Here is a 21,368-nt window from a genome sequence, read left to right on the forward strand (position 1 = left end):
ATAGCAAAAACTGGAAGCAGAACACAGCTGAGATTGAAGCTACATTTACACTAAAATGTTCTCAAGAATTTACAGGTGTATTATAAGTAATGTTATATAATACCCAGGGAGGTTACCAGAAATACTAGAGTCTCTCTGTTGATATATACATTTACACTGCAAAATGCCAAAACTCTTCTACAAAGCATTCAAAAGAGTTCTGTGGTTAACAAAATGATCACTTTGACTTCCATCCAGAGACACTGATTCAATTCCATTTCACCCATTTGGAAATATCAATAATGTTCTACAAAAGTATCAAATTACATTTGTCCACCATTAGCTAATCTTTATCTTCCCAATATATATTTTTTATAGTTACTTAATTTTTTTTTTTTTTGGTCAATAGTGTTGTAGAGCAACCCCGATACAAAACGGGGTGCCTGACTGTGGCTCCTCACCCCCGCGCTTAAAAGGACTTATCAATGCTCTACTGCAGGCACACGTGAAAGGTTAATAAAAGGTTTATTTACAAGGGAAGGGGAAATGAGGAAATGTACAGTTCAGGGAGAAAAATGGGAGACAAAGTTTTAAATGAGTCCACCCGATCCGCCGATCTGGAATCCCAAAATGGCACTCTGAGAGCTGGCTGCAAGCCAGGAGTCTTGAAGCCAGGAGGCGAGCGATAGCGAGACACCCCAAGGCCCACGTGTTTGGTTTTTATATCCAACCTGGCTGCCCAACTCCACCCTCAGGTCCCAGCCACCTTCCCTTTGGTGGTGACGGGATTTGTCTTTCCCAATGTCTTCACGGCTTTAGTCTGGAGTGGGGGTGGGGTCCACAAAGCCTGTATGGGATTAGCTCAGGACATCATTTCCCCCTAACAGTAGCACCAATATTCTTCATCAGCATTTCAATCTACAGATCCTCTGTTTCTTCTCAGCTTTGTTACATTTCTGTTTTTTTTCAAGACATTTCTATAATCCAGGACTTGAGATTTCTGAACTGGGCTATTCTCTCTTATTTCATTTTTCTGATATGATTTCTTCCATGTACAAATAATTTAGAAATCTACAGAATAATCTCACTTAAACACTGCATTTATCACACTAGTCTTTTGGCTCCTACATTGACTCCATGTTGAGTTCTCCATTATCTCATCTTATTTCCCACATCTTACAACACAGCTATAGGGTTCTAACTTTACCATCACCCAATATTTTCCCTATTCCAGAATTAATCAGTCTTGTCCATTCATAGATCTTGCCATTGCCATTTTAAAATTTGAAGGTTCACCAAGCGATAACTTAATTTCTCTTTCCTTAATGAAAACGCTTCCAACATTTTCAGTCTACAAAGAACTGTCTTTTCTGAGCATAATTATTCTTATCTTTGTTGTATTGTGCTTGTTCTTAGATTGTTCAAATATTTAGTAGGTTTCTGAAGTTATTCTGGGGATAAGATAGGATGTGAATGTATGAATAAATAAAAATGATAAATAAAATATAGGTTGGCTTTATTCTAACTAATGAGTAAGCTTATCAAGAGCAACTTTTGAAATTGTTGTACCTATTATAGAAATTTCATTGTTATTTTTAAATCAATAACTTTAAACAACCAACATGTTCCCACCCACCAACAAAAATTTCAGTAAGTTGTTAAAGTATAGCCTAATCCTAAACAAACTAATCTATCAGTTTTGATGAAAATTTCAAACGTGTGAAATTTCTGACCCAGTTTTCTACATGATAAAATTATCTCAATATTTATTATTTATTCCCTTTTCCATACTATTTCAATTATATTTTTGTAAGTGTAGAAAATAAAAGTGTAGGCACAGTCAGTTCAACTAAGCCTTACCTTTTTATTCTTGTAGTATGGGTCCACATCTTCCAAGGGCTCTGATACCATTCCTTGAGGAAGATTTCCATAAACAAATGGAAGCTCTTTTCCAACTTCCAAGTCAATATTTGGCTTTAAATCTTCTTCATGGTCCTCACTGTGTTTTTTAGCAATACACTGCTTAATAAGTTCAAGAGACTCTCTGGTAAAAGGCACAAGGCCCTTAGGTTCTGGAGAAGCCATTTCCAATTTTGTACCTGCAAGAAATGCATTTTCTTCAGTTCTATACAAAATGTGGTAAATAAGGAAAAACTGCAAATTAAAACATTAGGATATGAATAAAAGAACAATAACTGAAAACATACATCCAAAGAACATTCATGAAATTTAAGTTGTTAAGCTACATTTTGTTATACTTAACAGTAGGCTTAATTTGTAAAATCATGAAGTAGCTCATTTTGCTTCATTTATTCACCTAGTCAATCCTTTTTCTATATCTGAAATATATCTTTCATTTTCTCTCTTATAATTAAATATTTTAAAGCCATTGGAGACTTTTTAGGCCAAATTTGATAATTTCACACTTAGACTTTTGTTCAAAAACAGTCTGTTGTCACTGGATCCCATTCTTCTGTAGCTTTTCTTACAGCTCGATTACTTCCCCTGATTCAATTCTTCTTTTAAAATATTTAATAATTTTGAAAATTGTGTATCTTACATGGAGTTTCTTGAATATATGTCAAATAGCTTCTTACTGACTCCTGCCTATTTGCTAGTATAAACATATAAAGCAGATAAAATGATGGACTTTGGAAATAGATCTACACTCAAATCTTAAATTCTGTTTATAATGTTCTGAGAAGTCTCAAATTAGTTAATATTCCTAAACCTGTTGGTCATAAAATTGAGATTCCCCTTTGGGTTCAGTAGTATTGGTATAAATATCTACTCTAGTGACTGGAAAATAATAAGTAGGAAGTAAACATGAATTTTTAATTGTGATAACATTTGTATGTCTTCAATATATAAGTCAAACTGAATAGCATAAACATAGTAGAAATATATGTAAAATTTTGAAATTTCAACCAAGTCAACCCACCTACACAAGTACAGTAGAAGAGGGATATGTTTTTGTAGCAGAGAAAGCTGCCAAAGGCTTTACTTAATAGTTATTGCCATATAAGTCAATACTGATTTGTATCTGCCATGGAAGCTAATATAACTTTTGTGTATTGAAGGAAGATGGAGGAGGTAGTCCTTCTCTATTCTGCTTTAATCCATTATCACACATAGAAGGTATGTATGTAGACTGGAGGGTCTTCAAAAAGGATCACAATGATGATTAGACTCATGTAAAATAATCAATGATGGGCGAGAAAAGGAATCAATGATCTATCAATTGAAACATAAAACACACAGGTAGAATATTATTGTTTCCAAGTATCTGAATGATTCTCTTGAAGAGGAGAAATTAAACTTATATTTTTAAAAATTATAAACTAGGATCAATGAGTTGAAATCAGAACATATTTGGCTCAAGATAATAAAGCACTTTCTAAATAGGTATTGATAAGTGGAACAGGTTCATTTGGACAATCATCCTTCCCTGTTGCTAGCAATCAGGAAGCTTGGACTTGTTGACTGTTGTGAAGAATGATTTAATTGGAACCAAACATTGAATGGCTGCAAACTATAATTTTGAACTTTCCAATCTAAATCTTTGGACTGAAATTTCATGGAATATCACATCACCTAAAAAAAGCCTGGGCTAAATATTAACTAAACTAAACCTATGACTCATTGAATTAACAAAACCAAGTTTATTTTTACATTTATCTTTTCAGATTACAATAAAAGTACTTCTTACATTTTCTTTTTAAGGGAATCATTCTAACTGCCAATAAGCACTATTAAACACATGTGAGTGAAGAATAAAAGAATGTTGGTGAAGGATAGAATTAGGCCTTGAGTGGTAAGCTTAATGTAGTATATACAGATGTTGATTTTTAATGCTACATATCCAACACTTAGATGTTATAATGTCCTTCAATAAAACCCATGAAAAAAGTTTAGAAAGAAAAATACTGTCCTTAGAAGTAGATAAAAGGGAGGTTGCAAACTTGCTGCAAAGAAGCTGCCATTAATGAGAATATTTTTGGACACCTTCCATTGAAACCTCAAAATTCTATTTACCTGCCCAGCTGATGGCATAGTCCAAATATAATCTTCCTGTTCTTCTTTTTCTGTTGTCACTTCATAGCACAGTAACTTTTGATTCTTCATTCTGCTACCTACTAATTATGAAACCCCAATAACTTTGTCTGATCTATACTTTCCTTAAATGTAAACTTTAGAAATCCCCCAGGGATATCACGTGCTATAAAACAGACCACACACAGAAAACTTAGACCACAGTACTGACTTTGTCAGTGTTAATTCTCTCTCCCAATTTCATCGGTTATCCCAGAAGACTTCCTTAGTGATGATGTTGATATTGAATGAAACTACTTTGTGTTGTTGACTAGGTGAATGAACAGATAGTGGGCATTATCGTCTATATTATGACAAAGGAGTGCAAACATTCATCAAATGGAACTGGCTGACATCCAAATACTAGATGGCTGAGTGAAGATTGTAAATTATTAATCATTAAATCATAATTCAGTAAAAGCATTTCTCTGGGGAATTTATAAAAAAGGTTCAGATAGTATGCTTTCCAGTGAGTGATCTTAATACAGTGTAAAAATGTGAAAAAATACAGAAAGATTAATAGTTAATCTGTCCATTAGACTGCCTTTCTAAAAAATTGAAAAGCTAAAGTAAGTTTTTGGCAAGAATTATATCAAAGACAACTCAGGCTTGGGCTCGAACAAGTTCTAGTTGTACTAATATTTTATACTGTTGACAAAAGTACAAGTCATTTCTCTGATATCAATGGAAAGTATTAGAACAAGCATCAGTATAGAGGAACATTCTTCAGAAAAAATAATTTTTCCTTAAAACAAATTTTGAGCATCTGAGTATGAATCAATATTTATCATAATAATTATGGTAATTATAATTATTATCTCACTTAGTGAGTGACTACATTTAATGAGGTGCTGGATTGGATATTTATAACTCTATCAGCTCATGTTCTTACTACCATCCTTGTGTTTATCATTTTACAAATTAGGAAACAGATTTGTGAGTTTTAAGACTTCTCCATTGTTGAATAGAGAGCAGAGTTGTAGAAATAGCTGCTAACCAAGGTGTGTCTAAATGTAAACTTAGGTATCTTTAAACTATTCCATAAAAGTTCTTATAAGTTATAAATATTTTCAAAACATATAAACAATTCTGATACCTCAGTATGGCCATTTTAGAGATATCAAAAACCCACTGGGCTTACTGAGATAACTTAACTGCTAACCTGCACCACTGAGCAGTTGATGTCAAGTGGAATTGTCTAGAAATTTTCTTTATGTAAAGGTTGTCAAGACAAAAACTTTGTAAAATTGAAGGTGAACAAGTATAATAAACATTAATTTGGAGGGAAGAAGGTAGTTTCAAGCATATCGGTGCTCTTTATAAAATTTGTAATTATCTAAATTATGTTTATGTAGCAGGAGACCTCCTGAAGTAGAAGTGGAAAGCACCGGATGATGGAAATAATGACCTTCCTAAGATCTCAGGTTCATCCAAGAAGTTACCACCTAATCTTGGCAAAGCCAATCAAATGTACTAGTTCAAGATTTTAAACCTGGGTTTAATTATACAAAATAAGAAAGGAAGTAAAGAGCTCATTTTTGCAAGGGAGACAGAAGCTTTAAAAGCAACTTCTGAGAGCAATAGTAGCAATGGAACCAATGTCCCGGGTTCTGTCCATTTCTGTTGGTATTGTTGATGCCCACTGAACTAGTTCTCATATGGTGTTGGTTGTAATCTTGTCTGCAACTTAGTCTTCTCTCCCGATCTTCTTCCCCTTATCTTATCTTTCTCTCAATATCAAGATTTAAGGTTACCAAGAGGTGAGTTTTAATATATCAGTTTCATTTCTTTCAGGCTGAGCTTTTGCTATCACTAAGCATAATAGTATAATATAGAATCCACATAAAAACTTAGTAATATCAAAGCAGAGTAAAAAAAAAAAACCAAAATAATTGCTACAGGGGGTATATGGAAAATACCTTTTTTTCTAGTATTTTCATCATTAGGGTGAGCACAATTTCAGTCCATCATTTTAAAACAAATTTATACCCCATTTTCCCATAATGCCTTTAGAGCATGAGAGGCAGTGCAAGTGGATTTGGTTTTACTTTATTTTTTTTTAACAGGTATTTTGAAATTTAGGCATTCTCTGCCTTCTAGTTATGCTGATGGTGTGGGTTTTACTTTTCTTTTTGTACTGGATTGTTTTTTGGAAGTTTATATAGGAATTTTACATTGTTTATACTGGGAGGTTCAGAACTGGGCAGCTCCCATTACATTTGGCACCACACACTGCTTATATCCCAATACTTTTTAGATGACTCCGGTTCTATGCAAAAATTAAAAAAAATATTTTTTAAAAGAAGTGAATGTTTATATAATGATTAAAATGGACGTTAAAGTTTAATGAAGCAAAGTGCTGGTTTGAATTAGAAGAAATAATCACTCTAATAAACTATATATTATTGGTAGTAAAATTGGTATAACTTTTCTAGAAGGAAATATAGGGTTAGTTCTCTAAATAAAAATGTATATATATCTTACACTAGTGAATTGAGCAATAGCAACTTACCCATGGGCACACCTCAAATCAATTTATGCACAGAAGACTGTTTATAGTGATGCTTAGATAGCTAAGAAAAGATGCAGTCAACATGTAACTCAGGTGCTGCTGAGACTATTAATTTTTTATGTTCCTGGAACCATATGGTTTTTTTAAGGATATACAGGTAGAATTGTTTAAAAAATAGAAATGGTATTTCCTATTAATGGAAATAATAGGAAATGATGTGCTTACAGATTATAATTAAAAAAGAAACCTAATACTTGATTCCCAACAATGTACTAGATCACATGTTCTGACAGTGAGGCTTACACAACCTGAGTTGTATGGTTGACTGTGATACCATAAAGAGAATATGGAATATGGAAGTAATATAAGTTTAGAGTTTAGGGGAGGGAGTCATGATATTTATTATTTTTTTGTGTTTGAGGTACATTTGAAATATCTAAGAGTAAGAATTCACACGCTAATTAGAAATGAGTTTGGAACTTAATAAACAAACTATATATGTGTGTGTTTATGTTTTATCTATATACCTAATTACAGCTGACTCTTGACAACATAAGTTTGAGCTGCACAGATCTACTTATAAGTGGATTTTCTTGTAAATATAGGACATAAATGGTATCAAAAAATGCAGTACAGTACTGACTACTTTATTTTCTCTACCATACAGCATGTAATCGACATAACAAACAAAACATGTCTTAATTGACTGTTTATGTTACTTACCTAGAAGATTTCTAGCTATTAGTAGTGAAGTTTTAGGGGAGTCAAAATTATATGTGGGTTTTCAACTATGGGAATTGATACCACTTACTTGTCATTCAAGGATCAACTGTTCATATGTATAGATGAGCATATGTATGTATATAAGTATACACATATATAAATATATATGAGTATAGAAATGCTTTGCCTAAAAATAGGATACATTCTGAGAAAGACATTCTTAGGTGATGTTGATACTGTATGAACGTCATGGAGCATACTCATACAAACCTAGATGGCACAGAATACTATACACTTAGGCAATATATAGGGACCACTATCATATATGCAATCCATCTCTGACTTCATTTTGCATGAAGTCATTTTGTATGACTGTGTGTGACCATGTGTGTGTATTTTATATATAATATACATAGCTATTTCATATATGGTTATGGACATGGCAATATAAATAGCTGAAACTAAGGGGGTACAAGATTGTGAATTTGCAAAATGTGAAATTTTTATAGAATGATTTTACGGATAGTCCATTGAAAAGCATCAGCCTATGATTTAACAATTGTGATAACAAAATACTATAGAAAAGAAATGATTTTATGTATTAGTAATAATAAATTTTGCACATCAAGTGGCTCCAATATCAATAAGGAATATTATAGTCAAAATATTGAAAGCACTTAAAGAAAAATGATACATACTTTAGAAAACACTGACAAGAATGGTTACTGGTTTCTCATCACAATAAGACAAAAACCAGAACACAGTGTAACAATATTTCAAAATGGTGAAAGAAAAAAATATGTAAAGCTGTTGATAGAAGTTCACATACAGCAAGAATAGACTTCAAGAATAAAGACAAAATAAAGATATAAATGAAAATTTATATATTAAAGATGGGGGAAGAGAAATGATAAATAAGTGATATAAAAATATGAAGCATGGCTATCAAAAAATAGAAGTGACACAGGTGTCCATCAACATAATAGAAAAATACTGTGGTATATATATATATTATAGAATACAATTCATCAATAAAAGTGGGCAAATTACTAATATATATAAAATGACTGAGTTCAATGAAAGAAGCCTTACACCAAAGGTCACATACTACATGATCCACTTCATATGAAGGGCTAAAAGAGATAAAACTAATCTCTAGGAGTGAAACAGGCAGTGATTGGGAAGAGTGATGGAGCTTTCTGTTGTGATAGTAATGTTCAACATCTTATGCATTTTGAGTATACAGGTATATGCATTTGTAAAAATTAATACAATGGTACCCTTAAGATTTGTATATTTTATTTTGTTTTACATTATAAATAAATATTGAATAACTCAATGCAGTATGAAGAGCTTATGGGAGAGATTACTGGTGTTTTCAACTTATTTTGAATAAGGCATCCAAAAATAAAAGGATTTAGTTGTGGTCTACCACTTGGGGCCTCCTCACCTGTATGTGTGTGTGAAAGATTTGGATAAGGCACTCCTACATGACTGCCTTAAGAAAATGGCCCACATCACAAGGCAGCTGGGGATGCCTAGGTAGCCAATGACTGATTGTGTGGCCATAGTCTGAGGTGGTCTGGGAGTAGGTCAGAAATTACACCACGTTCCTGCATGGGAAGTCCTCCGTGTATACGTGGCTGATATGTCCCCTCTTGTTCCCCATGAATTTGATTACCTTTGTCTCCCCCGGACCCTGCTCCTCCTGTCATTGTAACATAATTGATCATGCTTTTTTATTACAATCATTATACAGTTCTGCCAAATTTCTGAATATTTGAAATATTTTATAATAAATATTTGACAAAAGTTTGGTTCTGGAGTTAGATTGTCTGGATTCAAATCTGGCTTTTAGCAGTTAACACTTCTTAACACTTCATTTTCTCAACTGTATAATGTAATATAATTATATAGTGTAATATAGTATAATATAATAGTGTAATATAATCATTGTGTAATATAAACATTGAATGATTTAATAAATATAAAGCATCTAGAATAGTACCTGCCAGATATTATGCGCTCATCCATACTGGCTCTATTTTAATCCTTTCAACACTGCACTTTTATATTTAACCAACATTTAAATTAAAATTGTTCTCTTGCTTTCTGGAATTTATAAAAAGAATAATGCATAATATGATGTAATTTTTACTAGTAAATCAGAGTAATAATAATAATAATGCTCAATTATAGCAAGCAACTTTAAAGACTTATTTTTTTAAAGATTTATTTATTTATACAAGCACTGGGGTAAAGGGCAGAGGCGCAGGAGGGTGAGAGAATTCAACCAGAGATAGCGCAGGGAGCAGAACAGGCAGACGGACTGAAATACACTGCTGAGGGGAGCAGCGGGTGAGACAAGAGAGGTCTGCTGAGCCATGTGTGTTGCTCCCTGGCCGGCTGGGAATCGAACCGGTGCTGCAGAGGATGAGGATAGTGCTGTGCTCAACCCGCTGGGCCACCAGGGAGGCCCTATAGCAAGCAACTTTAATATCATGACATCCTTACCTAATAAAACAGAGTTCTGATTTTTGTATTTTCTGCATCTATTTTCTCATCAGTCTTTTAGATTTTTATTCTTGTTGCTTTCAAGTTGTTTCTATCTGCTTCCTCTTCTAATAATTTCCTCTAACTTGCCCAGAATAAATACCACAATAATAGGCCATGTGGCAGCCCAAGATAGCCAATGAAAAAAAAAATCATACTATAAAAGTTTTGGCTTTTAAACATTCTTTCCCATCCCTATATCCAAGTCCCATAGCTTTCTTGTCTAGAGATATCACTTCAAACCTTGAGATTGATAAATGATGACTGCTAGATAAATAATGCAGATCATACTTCTCTTTAGATTCTCAACTCCAGTCAGGTTTAGAAGAAGCTGATGATACTTCTTTTTATTATAAGCGTAATCTAAAACATGTCACGATTATTATCTGATGACCTAAAATCCCAAGGGTACAATATTTCTATGTGGGAGGGCTGTTTGAAAGACAGCTAGCTAGACAGACCTAGTATCTGACAGAAATAGTCATGTACTCCCTGAGCATACAAGCCCTGGTCTCCAAAACTGGCTCTGGCTTCACTCCATTTATTGCATAACTAATTTGTATTCTTGGATTCTTCTTATATTCACATCTCATTACTCTAGCATGGATCTGCCTTTTGTTAACCCAACTCTTTTTCTAGCCTCTGAGATTGTTTGACACTTTCCTGACCTAAATGACTTTTGATTTATTACTTTTGTCCTCAGATTCTCTGAAACTGTATCCTGCCCAGGATTTTGGCTTAGACTTCAAATTTGGCTTAGGCTTCTCTGTATGTGAGCTTGACCTGGCATTGACCTACTCTGAGTCCTAGTTCTGGGGTTTTTTTGGTCAACTTCAGACTTCCTGATTGCTCAACTCTATCCTTCCTTAGTACCCTTGTTCTAATCTCTCTAAGACTCCTTGGAGCAATTATTGGACCATGCTATCTTGCAGAAAGAAATCATAAACAAGTAAATCTCTCTAAAATTTATACATAGATATCATTTTACTTATTTTATTTGATTCCATATTTTAATGTTTTAGTTTTAGATATACTTTAAAAAGTAAGTTCCAGTGTTTCTTTAAAAGATTGGTCTTAAAGTTTGATATATCATATACGGCAATTATTTTAATCACACTGTTTTTGACATTTATTTATTTAGCAGTCATTTCTGAAACATATACTAACTAAGTGACAAGCACTGTCGCAGGCAACAGTGCTGGAAATATTAATATAGTTCAGTGACTATACTGAACTATAGGACAATGGGAGACAAACTTGTAAACAAATAAGCACCAAGTCATCTTGGACATTTCTAAAAATTATTAAGTTTCAAGAACCACTGAGACTGAAATGAAAAAATCTCCAATACTGGTAAACCTATCTTTCACAGTCTGTGTTAAATTTTCCAATAATCTGAGAAAATGTCTCTCTTCTTCAGGTAAAGTGCAGTTTAGGGCAATAAGCTTCAGAATGAGTCAGTATACAAAATGGGATTAGAAGTTCATAACAGAGAACAAAGTCACCCTATCTGCATATGATTACAAATTTACTAAAAACGAATAGAATGAAAACTTAGTGGCAGCTATAAAAAAGAGAAATTGAGGTTGCCAGGAACATAAAGCAGAATCTGTCTTAAATATTCTTACCTGAATCCTTTAAGAGAAGGTTACCTATTGGTGACTCTGGGAAAGTGGTTTAACCCAACATTCTAAATCATTTAAAGTCCCCAGTTTCTCCAGATGTTCAAAATTTCTGCCTTATTAATTTGCCTCTGGGATTTCTAATTATCCCTTGGTACACCAATAAAACGAGCGAATTGTAAATGAGCCAGGGTCTTCTTAGAATTGTTTTTCTGGTAGATCCAGTCTGTCAGATCCTTGACCAAAAATTCCTGGACAGAGGCCATATTTAATGCTCAAGAAGCAAAAGAAAAATAGCCTTTTCTACTTCCCAAAGGAAAGCAAAAGGAGCTCTGTCATGCAACTAGATTCTATAACTTGTTTTCAGGCCTGAATTCCTTGATGCAACTGCCTCTTCAGAGACATAATACCTGATCATTGTTTCTGCTTAAAATAAATACAGAACTGGAACTCTTTTCTGGAGCTGTTAGGGTCTATTCTCAACCAGGTGGCCTCCTTGAGCAGCCTCTTAACCTTCAATGAAACTGTTGAATTTTTTTGTACTTTCATTTTTGCCAAACTTTTGAGTGGTAAAAACAGGCTCCCAGATCCCTAAATTTGTGACCAGATAAAATGTTATAAACCAGCTATCATATAAGGACAATCACAAAGGACAAGCACCTAGTATGGCTTTAGGATAGCTTGAGATGGACAAAAAATCTTCAACAACATACCAGACTGGGTAACTGACTAGATGTGATAGTGTGAAATCTGAAGTTCATGATTCTGGATGTCTCTGAGAAGACAGAGAAGGTGAGATCACAGGATCAACATTCTGTTGCTGAGTGTTGTAGGGAAAGAAAAGTGCTCTCAGTGCAGTTGATTTGATTTATACTAGCTCTTGACTACATATGAGAACTCTCTTGGTACTAATACTGAAATCTGGGAAGCAGTGGCTCAATCCAGACAGACAATTCCAGAATATCTTAGGCTGGGGCCCCTTGAGATCCCTCTAATGCAGCCTGTCAGACAAAAAGCTTGCTTTGGATGATAGCCAAACTTCATAACCACCTTTATAAAGGGAGTAGAGACATTACATTTTCCTCTTTTGTCTTGTCTGATATCCTCAGTATGAAAGATGAAGCATATACTGGAATTACTGAGGCAAAATACTTGTTTTACAATGACTTCTCCAGAAGATTCACATTTTTTCATCTTTTTTGGGTACATTTTCTCTTTCATCTCACTATTTGGGTGACTGTTTGGCAATGATCTCACCAGGTGTTGCCTTTCTGCCACAGAGCTATAGTTGCAAAAAGCTCTGAAAGTTTGAAATCAAAGAAACACAACTGGGAAAGGAGGAAGATGGTTAGCAAAGGAGAGAATGGGCTATGGTGGAGGACTATGGGTGTCTTGGTGGTAAAGGTGGTGTATGGTAAAATATATCTGAAGAGGTGTGATCCCATAAATCTGAATTATATACAGTGCTGTAAACTAGTGTTATCTCAATACAAAAAAAAATAAAAAAAAGAAAAGAAACACAACTGGGATATCCACCTTATCCTGTTGCTCCCAGTTCCCTCCAAGATAATGAACTATTTTTTTCCTTCTACCCTTTCCTCTTGTTTCCAACACATCCAATCTCATATATAAGTAATGTGACCAGAAGTCATGGGTTCTGTGGACATTTGGGGTTTGTTACTATTGTTGAAAATAATTATTAATGACATCTTTTGACTTTTCAAAAACATCCTGAGTGGGATGATGAATAACATGGCCACCCAATCAGAGAACCAACACTTGGCCTCTCTGTACCTTAGTTTAACTGTGTAGATAGTATTCTGTATCAACAACTGCAGCTGCATCTTCTTAGAGATAATGAAAGACAGAAAAGAAAGGGGAGCCAGAAGTCAATGTTTTCCCTCTTTCCTTCCTCCCACTCCCTACTACTTCCCCTGTTCTTCTGTGTGATTCTCAGAGCTGAGTCTGCCAGTAATGCAGTCAGGCTGTGGAGACAGATTCTGCATATGTTAGAGGTGACTGGCCAGGGCAGTCACAACCTCCTCACTTCATTTTTTCCACCACCTTAGGGAATTGAAACTACAGTTTCTAAATAATCAACCTCTATGCTTTCTGGAGTTGATCTTAGGGAAGAGAAACATACTGGATTAGCTTTGCCAAAGAGAACAATGAAATATTCTACTGTATGCCAGGTAATAAAACATGTTTATTATTTGCCCCAAAATTTAGAGTAGCTTACAAGGGTTGTAGGCCACAAAGCAATGTAGTATAAACTAAGAAAAATAAAGCAAAAAATAAAATGAAACAAAAAAACAAACAGGAATATGGATTCACAGAGAAAGTGTAACATCACAAATACCAGTTGTACTCTGACATGAAATAGCAAATAGTAAAATGACTTCTCACTCAGTTTTCAAACTATTTGAAACAATTATTCTATCAGACAAGGACAATGCATCAAGAGTACTGTAACAACAACATTCAGAGGATTGTTTTTAAAAAATGATAGTAATGACAAGGCTGAAAATAAGTTAGCTCAGGACTAATAGGCATTTCATCTAAAAGTGAAGGAGACAGAGCTAATATGATCATTCCATAGAATCTATATTGTTGAGCATGTAGCAAGCACACCTGCCTTAGTGAAGTATCCAATTTAGATTGATATTTTTGTTCATTGGGGCCACTTAACTATACTTCACAGGTACTGATGGCTTACATTTCATCTTTCTCATATTCTGAAATCATGCACTGCTAAATATTTTGATGCAGAACCTTTTCCATTAGGGTTCTCTATGACATTTGTTCTCCAGGGTTTAGAGCTTAAATGGTATTTGATGCAGTCCTTGTTTTCAAGGAGGATATGAAAATATCCCCTATTAAAAGCCAGAAGGCTTTCAGGAAAGATGATTGGAACTCTGAAATTCTGAACGTTATGGACAAGATTGAAAAAAAAAAAAAAACAGAAACTTTAACAGTAGAGTTCTAGAGACATATTGAGACTCTTCTCAATGGATGTGATCTTTGGAAGGCCAGGATATCAAAGCAATGGGCACCATCACATAGTTCAGGTAATAGTGTAATAAGTGCATTTATTTTCAGAGCAAACATTTGGCAAGAGTTTCTAAAATGAGGCCTCCCCTTGTGGCGCAGGCAGTTGAGTGCAGTGCTGTGAAGCTGTCCACAGCCTCTGCAGTGCCAGTTTGATCCCGGCTGGCCGGCGAGGGTCCCACATGGCACTGCAGACCTCTCCTGTCTTGCCCGCTGTTCCCCTCAGCAGTGTATTTCAGTCAGTCTGCCTGTTCTGCTCCCCACTCTGTCTCTGGTGAATCCTCTCACCCTCCCATGGATCTGGCCTGTAGCCTGGTTCTTGCATAAATAAATAAATAAATCAATAAATAAATCAATAAATAAATAAATCTTTAAAAAAAAGTTTCTAAAATGTAATTGTATTACTCACTGTCCCAGCAATTAAACTGTTTAATGAATATTGTTACTGAAAATTGTGAGGTCAAGTGTGCAAAGATGTTAATCACAACAAATTTTTAATTTCAAAGACTAGAAACAAAGTGTCGAGCCTAAGGCGCAAATACTTTAAAATACAGGATGCTACTGTCACGTAATTCTACTCAGTAATAAAGAATGAGACAGATATGTCTGTGTTCATATACAAATCTTCTTAAAATAAATGATTTATTGAAAAGCATAATGCTGACAATGGTTTACTTTGGGAGAGAGTCTGTCAGTTTCATAGAAAACTAAACATATTCTTTTTTTTTTTTGTGGGACCCTCGCTGGTGGCCGGGGATCGAACTGGTGCTGCAGAGGCTGCGGGCAGCCTCACAACCCAGTGCTCAACCGCTGTGTCACCAGGGGAGGCCCAGAAAACTAAACATATTCTTAGCATACAATCCAGCAAGTGTGCACTTTGCATTCCCTCAAAGAAGGTGAATTTATTTGTATACACACACCCTGCACACAGATGTTTATAGCAGCTCTATTCATAATTTCCAAAACTTAGGAATGACCAAGATGTCCTTCAATAGGTGAATGAATAAATAAACTGTGGTATACCCAGACAATGGAATATTATTAAGCACTAAAAAGAAGTGAGTTATCAAGCGATACAAAGACATGGAAAAAACTTCAAAGCACATTACTAAGTGAAAGAAGTCAACTTGAAAAGACTACTTATGATAATTACTTAGTATGATTCCAATTATATGACATTTTGGAAAAGGCAAAGCTATGGAAACAGTAAAAGGATCAGAGACAGCAAGGGGATGAGTACACAGGAAGCAAGAATAAGTGAAGTCCAGAGGACTTTTAGGACAGTGGAAAATACTCTGTATGATACTATAATGATGAATACATGTGTACCCAATGTAAAACCTTTGGTGTGAACAATAATGTAAACTATTTACTTTGGATAATAATGCTGTGTCAATATAGTCTCATCAGTTGTAACAAATGCATCACTGTGGTGAGTGATATTTATAATGGGGTAGGGAGATGCATGTGTAGGGGCAGGGATATATGAGCAACCACTCTTTCTTCTCAAATTTGCCATGAGCATAAAACTCCTTAAAAATATCCTATTTTTTCCTTAAAAGAATAGCTTGTGGGTCTCTCTGATGGCGCAGCAGGTTGAGCACTGTGCTTTGAAGCTGCCACCTCTGCGACAAGGATTTGATTCCCAGATGGCCAGGGAGAAACCCACATGGCACGGCAGACCTCTCCTGCCTCGCCCGCTGCTCCCCTTAGCAGTGTCTTCAGTCCGTCTGCCTGTTCTGCTCTCTACTCTGTCTCTGGTGAATTCTCTCACCCTCCCGTGCCTCTGACTGTACCCCAGTTCTTGTATAAATATATAAATCTTTAAAAAAAAAAAGAATAGCTTGTGTCGGTCATCTCTGAATAAGATATATTATTAAATTACATACATAGTGCTATATATATTCTCAACATGCATGCTTCCTTTCCGAGGTAAATTACTAGCCTATGGAGAGGGACTGAAAAGGTGTCAGGGGATTCTGTTGTTTTCTGGCTAATATTTATATACTACCGAAACATAATTTACCATGTATATGTAACACTAAAATCCAGAAATGGAAAGTTTACACATTGAAGGATTAAAGGACAGATTGATCAGAAAGGCACCTGGAATTTTGCAGCTGTCTGTTCTCTTTGACTTCAAACTCTCTGGTTTTCTGCTTTGGGATTATTTTTCCACTTGAGTTGTTTACTTCCTGTTCAGCTTTGACTATCTGACTCCTACTCTTTTACTTCTCCCTGGCAGTTTCCCTTACTTGACTTAATTGACCTTTTCTCCCTTGTCCCTGGACCTGTATTCTGCCTGCAGCTGTGTCCTGCTCCCAGGTCAGCCTATTTTGGCTTCTGTATATCCATTTACTTTTGGAATCAACTCCTTCATCCTGAAAATTTCAACCAACACATTCCTAGAATATGTCATCTTGCAGAACAAAATTATAAATAACTTTTTAAAAAATGTAAGTGTACATTGATATTTTGTTTTGATGATATTCCTTGAGAATTTTAATCCAGGTATTCTGGAATAAAAAACCAGAGAAGGCAACTTTGTAGATAAACAATACCAGCAAAAATCCAAAGGAGGGGCCTCCCTGGTGGCGCAGGCTGTTGAGCGCTGCACTGTGAAGCTGTCCACCTCTCCTCTCCTCTCCTGTCCCGCTGCTCCCCTCAGCAGTGTATTTCATCAGTTTGCCTGTTCTGTTCCCTGCTCTGTCTCTGGTTAATCCTCTTACCCTCCCGCACATCTGGCCTATATCCCGGTTCTTGTATAAATAAAAAAATCTTAAAAAAAAAAAATCCAGAGGAACAGTTTTCACTTCTTCCCAAATTATAAATTCTCTTTTGAGAACCAAAATGCCCACCAAATCTGGTAAACATGATTCTAGTGATGGTTTATTACCATTATCAGGAGTTGAGTTCTTTGCAAATGCTTCTTTCCAGGGTGGCATAGAACAGGTCCTAAACATAGCGTGGTAAAACTGATGCTTAGGAGGAGAAATGTGAACAAATGTGCTATAAAACACAGTCTTAGCACCAGGTCTCAAATTCACTTATGAGAACGACCCCAGGGAAATCTCAATAGCCATGTGAATGCTTTTAGGGGATGTAGGCGGTATGTTTTTGTAGAAGATGGAATATCAGAAAGGCAAGCCATTGTGACTGGTGAAACAATGGAGGAAGGCGAGGCTTCCAGGAACATGAAGGAAAGCTGCCTTAGTTTTAAATATGCTTGCTTGAGCTTTTCTATGGCAACTTCAGGGTTCACTAACAGGGTCCCTTGTTTCTATGGACACAATACTAACTTCCAAGCTGTGTCTAGTCCACCAAAACAAGCACATTGGGGGAAGGCCAGCTGCTTTCCAGAACTAACTGTTCTTGTGACCCTACTTTGTCAGACCCTTGACCAGATGAATATGGCCAGAAGCCATTTAAGAACTCAAGAAGAAGGAATGTTCTCTCGCTCCTGCTAAAGTAATACAAAGGACAGCTTGTTATGCATGTAACTTCTCTACTCATGGAAATCCAGAGAACTTTTGGCCTATGGTTTTAGATGTCACTGGAAGCTGTGGAATACAACATATATATGTATATAAAAAATTCTAGAACTGGTAAAATCACTGGAAACTTGGAGGCCTCTTAGAACAGTCTAGTTCCCTTTCTTCCTAATCAATTATTTATTTATTTATTTGTTTGTTTGTTTGTTTGTTTTAAAGATGTATTTATTTATTTATACAAGCACTGGGTACAGTCAGAAGTGTGGGAGGGTGAGAGAATTCACCAGAGCCAGAGCGGGGAGCAGAGCAGGCAGAACGACGGAAGTACACTGCTGAGGGGAGCAGCGGGTGGCAGGAGAGGTCTGCGTGCCATGTGGGACCCTCCTCTAGTGGCCGGGGAGCAGCCGGCGATAGAACTGGCGCTGCAGAGGCTGCGGGCAGCTTCGCAACCCAGCGCTCAACCGCTGCACCACTGGGGAGGCCCCCTAATCAATTCTTAAAGACTAAGTGTGGTTATCCATGACCTATTCTTAACACTATAAACTGCCTTAGATTTTCCAAATATGGATTCAAACACAGATATCCATATCCTTAATTGGAAAGCAACTAGAGAGGAGCCTTGAAACACTGAGGTGAGACTAAGTATGGACCAGAGACAAGTTATAACCTATATTCAGGTGCTTAGACCATGTATTTTCTGGAAGAACTAAGAGAATGAGAGACTCATGGATGAGGATACTCATCTGACATTTAAAGCAGAAGGGAAGGCATATTCTCCTGAACAACATGTTTTCATGCAGGAAATATGGCTCCCAAATCAACATCCTCTGATATTCTAGCCTACTATGAAATACCTGTTTTAATCTCAGATTTTTAAAATAAGAATTTCCGTGGGTGGTGCCTTAGTTTTAGCATTTTCTTTAATCTCTTATTTGATGTTGATATAGTCAGTCAGGTATCTGGATGTCATTATTATCAGTGTCCTTAGCCAGTAACAAGTTGAAGCAATCCTGTCTCTATATTGTGTATACAAGGAATATTTGTTTGTCAGATAAATGGGAGTTCCCCATAAACAGAGAGTAGAATGAGATTGAGTCTATTTTGTAAGTAACAATGACTGAGCAAATAAATGGAAATCATGATCCAGCTGGGCAGAGATATGGACCACTAAAAAACATCCCTGGAGGTTCTTGGGTGGAAACTTTCCCTTCAGACATAAAGGTTTCCATTTTCACTGATGCAGAGGTGAGACTATGATTACCTAGCCTTGGTTCACTCACACTAAAAGAAGAAAATGTGACCAAGTCAGGGGAAAATGAGATCTGTCTGTGTAACTTAGTGTGATGTGATGGTAGGTGACTATACATTGCTGATAGCTCCATATTGCTGATAGGAGGTGTAGGGATTACAGTTATTCTTCTTACAATTGACCAATCTTGATAGTGGTTAGTGGAAATAATCGAACCAGAATCCCCAAGTCAAAAATGCACCTTTGATGCTTATGCCACACTGTAAACTTTTGACTCTAGTTTGTTTGTAGATATCGGGTTGTAAGGCAGTCTATGCATACTACAGTTGCACATGGTGGTAATAAGATCTAGGGCTGAGGTGTATTAAAATACTTCTTCTCTGGTAAGGATTTGGGCAAGATACTGCTGTTTTCACTTCTCTGTGTTTAGCGCTATAGTCACTCAACCTGGGCAAAATTATTGGGAGTGCCTGTCAACTATCCTGCCAGAGCCTATTCCACAGGGGGTTGTGAGACAGAGTGCTCAGCCCCTAGGTGCTTCACTTGACTCGTGCTTGCCAATGGAGACTAATGTCAGCAGGTTGTAGAGCCCACCATGTCATCTGGAATCTTTTGGCACCTTTTTTTGAGCCTATGTCCAATTTCAGATTTTTCTCCTATTGTTTAAAACACATCGATTGGAAAGAACAGGTTTATAGTACTGCTACCTTGAGTGCAGGATTGTAATGAATTTCAGCATTTCAGAGTATAGTATTTATCCCTAAAATTTGATTTTTCCTATATTAGTTAAAAGACCAAACATATTCATCAATAGCCAATATAACTGATGGTGTCATCACAAGGAATTAAGACCACATTCCTAAGTTGAAAACTAAAAAGAGAAAGAGGAAAAAGCATATTTTGAGATTATTCAAAGGTGTTTAAATATGAATTGCTAGCCAAAGCACACAATTTTGCAAGGATGGAGGCTCACAGTATAGAAAATATCTTAAACTGTACAAATGGCAAGAGATCATGGTTTAAAGGAATTTCACTTCCTCTAGGGCATTCTAGTGAGGACTGTGAATGCCCATTTATTCTTATACTAAACTAGACTTAAAATGAGAGCTGGAATAGTGAAGTGGATGAAAACGCAAAACAATTCCATATACAAAAAATAGTTACAAATAACACTACCTTCAGAGCACCCTTTATGTAATTTTTGTCATTAAGTCCTTACCTGGTAACATAAGATTTCAATGTGTTATTTACAAATAAGAAAAATAAAACTGAATCGAAAGTTCAATAACTTGCTTCATTGTCACAAAAATGGAAATCACATTTTATCATTCAAAATGTCAGTCTTCTTTACTGGATTTGATTAGTCACATAATGTCATCAACTTACTCATTACAAACCTTATCTTCTTATAAAATGAGTGGTTGTATTATAAAAACTTTAATCAGAGATGGTCATAGTAGATATGGTACTTGGATTACACGGCCTAGCTTCCTCTATTTTTGCCATAAACCACTCTCATGACCTATAGCCAGAGACAAAAATATCCATCAAAAGCACCAGCCATATTCATCATCTTTTCAAAAGATTTATCTGGCCAATATCCAAACTTAAGTCCATCTTTTCCATTAATAGAGGGAGTCCATCAATTTTCATTTCACATATATTCATCATATGTTCTGCTTGACCAATATATCTTAGGTATTAGAGGTATCATATAATCAGCGTCACAATGAATACCTCATCACTCCTAAAAGAAAACCTGAGGAAGAAATGCATTTCACAGAGTAAACAATGCAAAACCAACAAAATACCTGTTGATCCAAACACCACCCAAACGCTGGGCCATTTAAACCAGGCACACCATTTTGCATCACATCTATGTCTCTAATTTTATACTATGGATGCCTATGTGAAAAGCAACAATCTTGAAATCATAAAAGACAAGGATTCCTAGAAGGATATTCCTTCCTACATAAACGTCTGTTCCTTCTATGCTATCATTGTGTCAGGTAATTTTAAAGACATTGCCACATAGTTTTCTAGAAATTTCGCACTATTAATAGAATATCTTGATTTCAAAAGCTTAGGTGGTGGAAGGA

The 21,368-nt window shown here is 35.7% G+C and overlaps 1 protein-coding gene across 4 annotated transcripts in view; it reads right to left on the reverse strand.

The window, feature by feature from the left end:
- Positions 1-21,368, reverse strand: part of SCN7A (sodium voltage-gated channel alpha subunit 7) — a 117,393-nt gene that overhangs the window by 61,769 nt on the left and 34,256 nt on the right. For 3 of the 4 annotated variants that reach the window (XM_054699826.1, XM_054699825.1, XM_037523457.2), the window contains one exon: positions 1,840-2,078. In XM_054699826.1, coding sequence (XP_054555801.1) covers positions 1,840-2,064 — 225 coding nt within the window. In that variant the 5' untranslated portion in view covers positions 2,065-2,078. Of the gene's footprint in view, positions 1-1,839; positions 2,079-11,487; positions 11,531-21,368 lie in introns of those variants that run through there. The other variant, XM_054699827.1, reaches the window with a different exon arrangement.

This window comes from Talpa occidentalis, unplaced genomic scaffold (assembly GCF_014898055.3).
Source record: "Talpa occidentalis isolate TD23 unplaced genomic scaffold, MPIMG_talOcc4v2.1 talOcc4.3, whole genome shotgun sequence".
Lineage (NCBI taxonomy): Eukaryota > Metazoa > Chordata > Mammalia > Eulipotyphla > Talpidae > Talpa > Talpa occidentalis.